This window comes from Squalius cephalus, assembly GCF_949319135.1.
Source record: "Squalius cephalus genome assembly, chromosome: 17".
In the NCBI taxonomy this organism is placed as follows: Eukaryota; Metazoa; Chordata; class Actinopteri; order Cypriniformes; family Leuciscidae; genus Squalius; species Squalius cephalus.
This window is the reverse complement of record NC_137138.1, coordinates 19,722,841-19,734,082: the sequence shown is the minus strand read 5'-3', so window position 1 is coordinate 19,734,082 and position 11,242 is coordinate 19,722,841. Positions and strand designations below refer to the sequence as shown.

Here is an 11,242-nt window from a genome sequence, read left to right as displayed (position 1 = left end):
AATTGAAAGGCCTTTTTATGCACGTACAAGGTTACTGATATTTTTTTCCTCTTTCACTTTCCCTTACAATGCTGTATTCTTGTTTCAAACCAATTCATATTTTATTTTTTTACTTTTAAATGTTCACACTGACCAAGGACTTTCAAGCTCCAAAAAAAATGCATCAGAAATGATGGTATCTATAAAAAAATGTGTCTTCTGTCTTCTGAAGCAATACGGAAGATTGGTGTGAGAAATTTAATGGAAAGTTTAATGGAGAAAGTCGCAATGTAATGGAAGTAGCGACAGATCTTTTTCTTTTTCTTTCTGAGTGAAACGGATTTTTGAAAAAAAGAAGCAATGTAGGGTGGGAACTTGGTTCTGTGCATTGGTTGTTGATTGGATGGAGGCAGAATGTTGTAAGAAAGGGGTGGAGCTAAAGCGAACAAAATGATTGGAGAAGTCTGACATGCGTCAACGGATCTTTATCGGAAGATTGAGGTCAAAATTGGAACAGGCATGAATGAATCGTTCACAATTAAGAACGTGAATTTAGAAAATAGATCGGTTGAATTTGCCAAATTTAAGTCCTTATTTATTGAAAATCTTTGGTAACCATTCACTTTCATTGTAAAATCTTGTTTTGTGTTCCACGTAGAAAGTCATACAGTTTTCAAAAGGCAAATGATTTTCATTTAATTGTAGAGTTAATTATTCCTTTTATGCAATATAAAGTGCTGTAAAACTAAAATGATCAATTATGATACTGGCTCTTCCTGACAATTTTGGTCAATATTTAGTGAATTCAACATAGAAGCATACAGCTTTGAAGAATCACAGACCACAGAGAAACTCCGTTTGATTAATGTTTTATTTAAGCGGCACAAAACGCACTCAATCCAAACAAAACTTCCAACAGTTCGCGTACTGCATGGAAACAAGATCACAATACCATTAATGGCACAAACTCTCCACAACACGTCCGATACTCTTCCTCTATTTCATCTCGAAAAAGGATGCCTCCTGTAGCGCTTCTGAACATCTTGCGCTCAAATTTGTGCTAAAGATCAGTATGCTATAATATATAGAACATAGTGTTCAGTGACATGAAGTAAAACATTAATTGTAGTTTAAAACAGATGCTGCTCAGTAACGGTTATTTGCCTATTAATAATTACTGATATTAAACTGTGCGGTTAACAGCTTCGAACACTAACAAGGAAGGGAGAATGCATGGATGGATGCATGCAATACACAAGAAGTTAAGACAAATAAAGTGCCAAATACTAAATAAATAAATAAATCAAATACTGCAGATTTATAAATCCGAGGTAATGGCGTTTAGCATTTCTGTCAGTGTGCTGGCCATTTTTACTTTCTTCAACAAAAAACAAAACAAAAAACAGTTGCCTAATACCTTTTCATCTCCAAAACATACAGCACCGTAACAAATGACCGAAACATTATTTTAATGTACACGTTTTTTTTTTTTTTTGCTACGTCCAGAGAGCTTTGAAAAGCTGTAGTGGTTTATATCCCTGTTTTTGAGAAGTGTTTGTTGTTTCAAAAACAAAATAATTTGCTTTATGTCCTATTAAAAGTTATAACTATTGTCAAATGTAATTCACAGCACAAATTCAGGAAAAAGAAATGAAATATGTTAATTTAAATAAGTTAAACTCCTATAGAGAATGAAGCTTAAATGCGTCTAATTAACAACAATCACTATCTTTAATCCTGTCGGCCAGCCTGGAGCCGGTGCTCCTTAATGTAAGGAAAAAAATGCCAGGCTCTCGCACGAATGACCCTCTTCCACACGTGGTTGTGCATCGCAGCTGAATCAGATGCTTGAGCATCTCAAAGGCCTTCAGATTTCACCCTATTAACGGATGAAAGGCACAAACGCTCAGCTTGGGCTTCTGCTAGAACACGTCTTTCCCTGCCTTTCTCCTTCCCAAAAAAGGTGACCCACCCGATTAAATTGAAATATGTAACTGATACTAAAAGCTCTTTGATTAGGCTGACCATGCTGTCTGGGAGGGCGACGATGCCTCACTCTCCTTTCTGTCGGCCCATGAAGCGGTGCAGCTTGTCACAGTGATCCAGTTTCATGGTTTCAGCCTTCTGCTTCAGCCGCTCGTCTCGGTACAGCTGGCCCAGGTTAGTTAGATCAGATTCTAAAACAAAACGGCTCAGCTTTAATAATAGAGCTTTATATTACAGCAGGGCTGCCAACTCTCACGCATTCTGCATTCAGGATATCTATACATATATACACACACAAATGAATCGAGATTGAAATCGAATCGCAAGCTTATGAATCAAATCGGGAATTTTATCCACCCCACCCCAATTCTCACTCCAAGCCGAACTCAAAAGTTTGCAGCCCTGTATTACAGCTGTGCAATTTACAGCTATTACTAAAACTAATGGATGAGAAGACATCTTACTCTGTTGCTTCTCTTTCCAGCAGCTGGTCTGTAGGTGGTCAATATAATCGCTCTCAATGGTCTTCTCCAGCTCGTCCAGGGCAGCACCGTGGTACTCCTTCTCAAAACTCTTATCCACATAGTATGGCACACCCATGTGCTGGGTTTCCCTGGACACCACTAACCCCATGGACCTATTAGACGGAGAGTATGTCAGTTCTTACCTTAAAGCATATGTCTTACATCATGCGTTGCGTTTGACTAGTCAATGGCGAAAAATGTTCGTTGACCACTTTTTACATGAATAGAAGAGACGATGACGAGACGACACCAACGTCATTAAACGATAACTGTGACTATAAGAACATGCAATATCGTTGACAAAAAAAGACAAGACTAACATTTCTTTAAAAAAAAAAACTTTTGTCAACAACAAAAAAAGAGGAGACAATATTCACAGACTGTTTTTAACAAGCCTCTAAGAGCTTTCATGTTTGCAATTGCCAGATGTCAAGAGTTTTGACTGCCCTGTTAAAAGGATAGATTTTCTGCCTGGTGTTTTACTTAACATTTGCAATCTGGCAACCAATCTCTCTCTACCTTCTCAACGATGAACTGTAATAAATCCAAACATGGATCTCGATTATATTTGCGTTTGTGATTGCGGAATAATTGCACTTGCGCAGCTCCATGTGAAAATACAAAGTCTTTTTCTTCTGTTTTTTTTTATTTGTCTAAAAACATTAATGTATTTTTTAATTATTGGAATTACTTCCATTTAAATTTTCTTGTTTTATAATGTAGACAATGGGTTAATTTATATGCTAAATAGCCTATAACAAATAAGGAATCTAAATGAGGTCAAATAAACCATGAGTATGAGTTGACATTCTCTTGATTTCTGCTTGTAGGTAAAAGTGCAATAATTCTGATGAAATGTAAAAATACATTTCTTAAATGACAGTATCAATTTAACTAGACTAAACAAAGAGACTATATTAGACTAAAATGCCAAGACATTTAATCAACTAAAACTTGTCTAAACAAAACCAGGACAAGGTTGACTTAATATGATAAAAACTACAAAGTACATTTGACACAGGACAGGAAGGACTAAGACTAAATTTCAAAATAGCTGAGAAAGTAGCAGTAGGTTTGACTCACGGTTTGTAGAAGAGGCTGTAGGGAGGGTTGGTGGCCATCAGCTGAGTGAACACAGAGATCAGAATGAGCACCAGCACCGGCAGCAGCTGCAGGAGAGCTGTGAAGTTGTTCTACATGAAGAGAAACAGGAAAAAGTATTGAGACGGGCCATGTTTACAATATAAAAATCAGAAACCGAATAAAGGTGCGGTCACATTAACTAAGTTTCAGTAAAATTTTGCAGGCAAAAAGGGTTCATGGTCTGTTGCCAACAGTGTTGCGATGTGTGAAGCGCAGTTTAGCCACTTTTTAAACCCAGCAGCTTTCTGTTAGTCAACAAGGCGGATTTCTGTTGCAAGATCTGCGTGATGAAAACTTCGACCCTCAGACAAAATTCCAGACTGCACGTATTCCTATTGAAATGACTGGATTTCACTCGTGAAAATTCACTGAACGGTAAATGTGACCCACCTTAAGATGGTGTTTTATGGGTTATGACACGACTCTCATGTCTGGATCTATTAAATTATTCAGAAATGCAATTCATACATACAGTGACTTGAATATGCCTCTTGTATGATGAACAGGTTTTTAATTTCTAAACTAAAATTAATTTGAATAATTTAAAATTGTTTTTAAAGTGATTGAAAACTGTACATATTTTATTTAAATCTAATCTATTATCATTTCTTATGAAAATATTTTAACAAAACTGCCCTATTAAAAATATTTTTTAACAAAATGCATCTACTAAACCAAAGTCATGTGGTAGTAGAACCAACAAGAAATTATATTGCAGAGAACATGACATGTCATGACATGACATGTCAATGTCCTATGGTTAAACTACTAAAACTTAATGAGATTTTCTAATTTATAATTAATTTGATTAAAAAAAACGTTTTACCTTGAAAGATATACTTTTATATAACATTTTGGAAAATAATGATTAAGATGTGTACACTGAAATTTGTTTGAGACGTAATGAAATTGTTACTTTTTTTATTTGATGATTACACATGATATATATATATATATATATATTTTGAGTCATTAAATTATTCAAGTTTCAAGTATTCAAGTCATTATTCAAAGTCATATGAAACCCACAATCAATACAAAGAATAAATTTGTTTGTAATACCTAGGTACATATTTTTTTTCATGAACACTTATTAGTGGATTGGTCTTGTTTTAGCCCTTGAACTGTGTCCACACATGATTATGTGATTGTAGGATCCTCTCACCTGACTGTGGCTCTCCTCCACCTCTTCCTCCCGTCTCTCGTACGCACGGCGTCTGCGGGGCTGGTAATAATGAGCGTAAGAAGCTCCACGGTTGGTGTACACATGGATGTTGCCTACATGAGGAAAAGGAATGTTTGTTCTTTAAATGTGTGAGAAATCTTTAGTTTATATGAATTACTGGAGCAGATAATTGTGATGGACACATTGCAAAAGAATAGCAATTGGCAAAATTCAAATATGCAGAAAAAAAACAAATGACGTAAATCGTTCTATTTAACCAATTAGAAACTAAACTACATTTCAGAAATGCACAAATGTACATTTTTACAGGGTGAAATTTGAGCCAAGGTTTAATACTTCAAATCCAGTTTTATAAATGAAAACCCACTAACTAAATAAAAACTATTTAGTTAGCTATAAAGCTTCATAGAGGTTCAGACCTGTAGGAAATCTGCCCCCGAAGAAGATGTTGAAGAGCTCCTCAGGGGAGATGTCAGCCTCGAAGTCTCTGCCGAAGCGGTGATGTCCGTACGCAGGACGGGCTTGGGCTGAAGTATGACTGGATGTCTCTGCAGGGCCCTGGTCCCCACATTCATCATATTGCTGCCTTTTCTCTGGGTTACTGAGCACTGCATATGCATTGCCTATTGCTGAATAGAGGACAGGATTAGAGAAATCCAAATATTAAAGCGATATATGAATTTTATATTTACCAAATACCAAGGTTGCAATTATTTGATGAAAAATACAGTAGAGACAATAATATTGTGAAATATTATAACAACTTCAAATATGTTCTATTTTTTTTTTTAATGTAACTTATTCCTGTGATGCAAAGCTGAATTTTCAGCATCATTCCTCAAGTTTTCAGGGTCACATGATCCTTCAGAAATCATTTAAATAGGCTAAATTTAAAGGGGTCCTATTATGCCCTTTTATTGTTTTTTGGGAGTACTAGAATATGCAATCATGCTTCAATATTATTTTTCACATATTTCACATTATTACAGCACCTCTCTTCCCAGTCTGGCTCGAACGCGCCGTTTATTTCCGATGAAGTGTGTTCGGGAAACGTCCTGTACCTCCATAACTGCGAGCTCTACTCAGAAATAAATATTAAGGATGGCGTAAATTTCAAACGAATTCAAGCCTGATTCAGATTTTAAGAATGTTAACAAACAAGAGAATCGTCCAGAAAGGATTTCATGCATGGACTTTGCAAGCTCGGATTTCACAGGACGTTTTAGAGTGGTATGTTTTTTCTTCTTATACATTTTAGATATGATGTTAAACACCATTTAATCATGATATTTGTCGGAAAACTATGGTAATACAAACAGTAATCGATTACAAAACCATGGTTATTTTCTTAAGGGATGGTGAACCATCTTACAAAAGCGAGATCTTACAAACGCTACAGTAAACACTATATCAACACTAATGTTGGCTGGCAGAGGCAAAGCTTTGCCCTTTGTTTACATCATAGCAACAACATAAAAAACTAATTAGAACTGTTCATAAAAAACGCAACTACAAAAAACAACAGAATGTCCCGACAAAGTGGGAACTGCTCCATTTCAGGAGAAGCTTTTGTGTGTTGCCGGCATTGAGGTTCTAGAAGCTGTTCTCCGTAAAATGTGCAGCACACAGATAAATGTTGGAATTATAATGTTCAGAAACAGTGTTTAGATTTTTTTTAACCACTCTAAGCTTGTCAGCTTTAGGAAGGTCAAACAAATGAGTTTTGGAAATGTTTGGAAACAGCGTCTCTTGCACAGCGACAACACTGTTTCCTCTAAAGCCTCTGTTATACTTTCCGCGACCGCGAGGGCGCGAGGGTCCGCGAGGATCCGCGTGACGTAAAAATCGCCATCGGGGGTGCGGACAAAAGGGCGCGCGTTCATTAGGTTAAAACCGCGAAAGAGATGGAAATAACATGGACGCCGAATTTGAAAAACGGAAAATGTGTGCATGCTAAAAATAGAACCAATGCCTATTTTTCACGCAAGCCTGTTGGAAGCGTTTCCAGGCAAAATAGAATAGGAAAAGATGTTTATATGTCATTTTGACACGAATACATATTAATAAATGTCATTTTGATGTTTGAAAGTGTCTAGGTTTTGACATAAATGCAAATATAAACTATAAATATAAAAAATATGATCGATTATACTGTCCAGACCGATCTACTGCGCATGCGTTGAACGCGTTCACCGAGCGGACCTCAGCAGAAAGTATAAATACAAGTAGTCCGCATCCGAGCTGTGCGCAGCTGTCGTGTACGCGTCCAAACTGGAGTATAACAGAGGCTTAACGCAGCTCAACCAGGCCTCGTCCCCTTTTCTTACTGTGGGCGGGGATTATTTAAATTAGTAACATTGTGACTTCATAAAGCCTGGAAAAAAACGCGTTGTAGTCCAAATGAGTCGTTTGTTGTAGTTCTTGTAAAGTGGATTCTGTTAAATAAAATATCTCCCTTTGGACTGGACTTTGAGCTTTGTAACCTTGCAGATCTTTTTTATGCTCAAACAGCAACATTACAGACTAACTAAAGTTAAAGTTAAGAGCATAATAGGACCCCTTTAAGAAACATTTCTTATAATTATCATCAATGTTGAAAACAGTTGTGCTGCTTCAGTTTTGTGGAAACCATGTTTTTTATAAATAGAAAGTTAAAAAGGATTTAAGATTTTTTTGTAACATGGTAAAAGTCTTTACTGTGACTTTTGATCAATTTAATGCATCCTTACTGAAAAAAAAAAAAAAAAAATCATATAACATATATGAGATACCTTTGAAAGCATCGGTCGCTCCAGGAGCGCAGTTCTTATCCGGGTGGAAGCGTAGCGCCAGCTTCCTATAGGCTTTCTTTAAGTCCTCATCATTGGCATTCTTTGGCACCCCCAGAATTTCATAGAAGTCTCTGCATCTCTTTATCCTGCACAGGTTTAAGAAGTAAATACATTAATAATGACTTCATTTTAATGTTTTTGGGTGACAATTCCTCTGTCAGTACCTGAGCACTCCTTGCCGCTGCTCCTCGGTGTAGCTCTTCTTGTCGTCACTGGACCCCTCGGCTCTCTCTTGGCCTCTGATCCGCTGATGTGGAGCCGGGCCGTCTTCATCAGAGCTCCTCCAGCCAGGTGGAGGCGTGAAGGTGCGCTCATCTTCAGGGGGAGTCCCACCATTCTTCACGATGGCATCAATCAGTACTAACGAGGGAAAGTGGGAATCATTTCACATATTGTTGCATTGCATGTAGTGACTTTTAGAACCAGCTTTTACTTGCTTACTATGTATTAAAAAAAAAACTATATATTAGTATTAGGACTCCACAATTACAGTTGTATACCTAAAACCGCCAGCAGGTAAAATTTACCCATGCACATGACATGACTACTGTTTTGATATGGCTAAAAAACATAGCCTATGTCACTGTATTAAGCCACTGTCTTCACATGTCTAGAGTCATGAAATTATTATTTTTTAGTCATCAACTATAGCTGTGTCCCAAATGACGCACTATGCACAATGTACTTATGCACAATGTACTTATGCACAATATGCACAATGTACTTATGCACTATGTACTTATGCTCTATGTACTTATGCACTATGTACTTATGCACTATGTACTTATGCACTTATGCACTATGTACTTATGCACTTATGCACTATGTACTTATGCACTATGTACTTATGCACTATGTACTTATGCACTTATGCACTATGTACTTATGCACTATGTACTTATGCACTCTGTACTTATGCACTCTGTACTTATGCACTCTGTACTTATGCACTATGTACTTATGCACTATGTACTTATGCACTATGTACTTATGCACTATGTACTTATGCACTATGTACTTATGCACTATGTACTTATGCACTATGTACTTATGCACTATGTACTTATGCACTATGTACTTATGCACTATGTACTTATGCACTATGTACTTATGCACTATGTACTTATGCACTATGTACTTATGCACTATGTACTTATGCACTATGTACTTATGCACTATGTACTTATGCACTATGTACTTATGCACTATGTACTTATGCACTATGTACTCAACCGCACAGCATAGGATGTATGATGCAACCTAATTAATTATGAATTTGTTTAGTTATATCATTTATAATTTGAAAATGAGAACAACACCAATAAACTTTGGGTAATCATTAAAATGGATTTATTCATTGCATCATAGATTGGAACCACATGAGGGTAAACAATACATATGTTTTTTTTTTTTTAAAGATTGGATCATAAGGGGTGTGTGTTTAACAAGATCAGCCTCCACTGAGAGGCATCAAAGCTTTCAAAACGTCCTATGTCAGATCTTTTTAGGCTGCATTAATGAGGTCAGTCAGAACAGGGAACACTTCCCATAACACCTGATGTACTCATTACATCATAAGAAGAATGGCATCTACGCTAATATTAGTCTCTCTGTTTATCCCGAGGTTACCGTAGTCTGCCAAATCTGGGCCGTATCCAGATCAGATGGAGGACCCGTGCCTAAACACAACAACAATGCAGCACAATGCAACTAGTCTCTCCCCTATGAAGGCTTTGGCACGACAGCCAGTGGCACAGATCCGCATCCAAACACGTCTCCCTACCGGCGAGATAAATCCAATCCTCAACCAGATGGAATTGGATTAAATATTTTGAATGTTCTGATGATCCCAATCTGACTTCTGACCTGTAATGCTATTACAGTTTGTTGGCCTGAAAAGGACTGGTCCCCAGACTGAGCCTGGTTTCTCCCAAGGCTTTTGTCACCTTATGGGAGCTTGGGTTCCTTGCTTCTGTCACCTCTGGCTTGCTTATTTTGGGGACACTTAATATTCAACAATATTACTGATATGCCTGCATTGACACCATTGTATGAGAACTGAATTGAGCTGAACTATGACGTCACTGTTTTCTCCAGAGAAACTGTATAGATAAATGAACTAAATTAATAACTAATGATTTTTTTTACAGTGGAAATGAATCAACACTACTGAACTTACTTCAACTGGACAATGCTGCTGTACAGCCAAAACAATATTTGTTGAATTAATTTCCTGTTGTCACCGTGAAGCTGCTTTGAAACCGTACTGTAAAAAGCGCTACAGAAATAAAGGTTACTTGACTTGATATCAACCAGAGAGTGAGAGACCCAGACCCAAACCCACCGCTGACCTAATGACAGATTGTATAACACACAACATCCAGACGCTGCACTTTCTATTTCTATTCAGCACACTGACCAAACACACCTGATTTGTCAATCAAACAACAGCGGCATGATACAAACCTCTGGCCCGGGTGCTGGGGTAGATCTTCTGCGCCTCGTACAGCAGCTGCAAGGCTTTCTCTTTGCGTCCTGACCGCAAGCACAGCTTGGCTTTCTCTATCAGCCTGTCAGACTCCTCTTTGTCCATCTCAAACATGGTCATTTCAAGCAATGACACCTCAAACCCGCATTAAATGACTTGCCAATAAACTAAGTGAAGCAAAATAATCAAAATAAGTCTTGTCTGCGTGTAAAAAATGACTCGCGATGTTGTTGACATCAAGCTAAATCTTTTGCGTTATGCTAATGCAACCACAGCAATTTAACTTCCGATTCTAGACATCTCCCGCACTTAGATGACACCTCTACGACGCGACTTAATCGTATATGAATTTATTATCAAAACTATTCATGTTTGACCCTTTGGCTTCGTCATTGTAAAATGTGCGAGAAAGACAGAAACGCAATACTGCTTGCAACCTCCATCGCTAACCGGAAGCGGACGCGCGTGGTGCGGGACTACAATCCAAACAGCCAATCAGAAAGCGACAATCTTTGCCGTAAAGGGCATGAAGGCAACACGCTATATAATCCGAAATGGTACCCGGCGTTAATGGGTGATGCTGGCATGTGTGTTTATGGATCATCCCGTTATTTGTAGGTATAGTTTGGAGTCATTTGATGAATAAGCATAAGCTTTGATGGCTCTCATACACTGTGAAAAATGACCTTTCACGTTTAAATTAGAATTATTTTAAATGAACACCCCAAAAGGTATACGCAGGGCAGTCACTAGGGTTTGTAAGGCACTCGAATTAATATTACATTCCGTAAAAATAATATATATATATTATATATTTTTAAAACATAGGCTGGTATAGGGTAGGCTAATGCAGATACACACAGTAATTTTCATGATGAAAGCGCTGTTTGCCACCCTCGTGTGGCTGTGAGAAAAAAACACAACTTCAGGTGAAAAATAATCATCTAATCATACACTGTAAAAAGTTATTGTTGGTTTAACGTAAAAAAAGTAAGTTACCTGGTTGCCTTAAAATGTTGAGTTCGTTGAAATTAAAAATTTGAGTTAATACAATGAAGGGGATTGGTTTAATTAACATACACTCAAAATATTATGTTATCTGAAC

The 11,242-nt window shown here is 37.3% G+C and overlaps 1 protein-coding gene across 1 annotated transcript; it reads right to left on the bottom strand.

The window, feature by feature from the left end:
- Positions 1–832: 832 nt before the first annotated feature.
- Positions 833–10,604, bottom strand: dnajc18 (DnaJ (Hsp40) homolog, subfamily C, member 18). The gene is made up of 8 exons (XM_079898714.1): positions 10,116–10,604; positions 7,814–8,009; positions 7,590–7,735; positions 5,238–5,447; positions 4,798–4,910; positions 3,573–3,682; positions 2,430–2,602; positions 833–2,156 (listed from the first exon to the last, which is right to left on the bottom strand). Exons 1-8 carry the CDS (start codon positions 10,255–10,257, stop codon positions 2,032–2,034), a joined length of 1,215 nt encoding a protein of 404 aa, XP_079754840.1. The 5' UTR covers positions 10,258–10,604; the 3' UTR covers positions 833–2,031.
- Between the last annotated feature and the right edge of the window lie 638 nt (positions 10,605–11,242).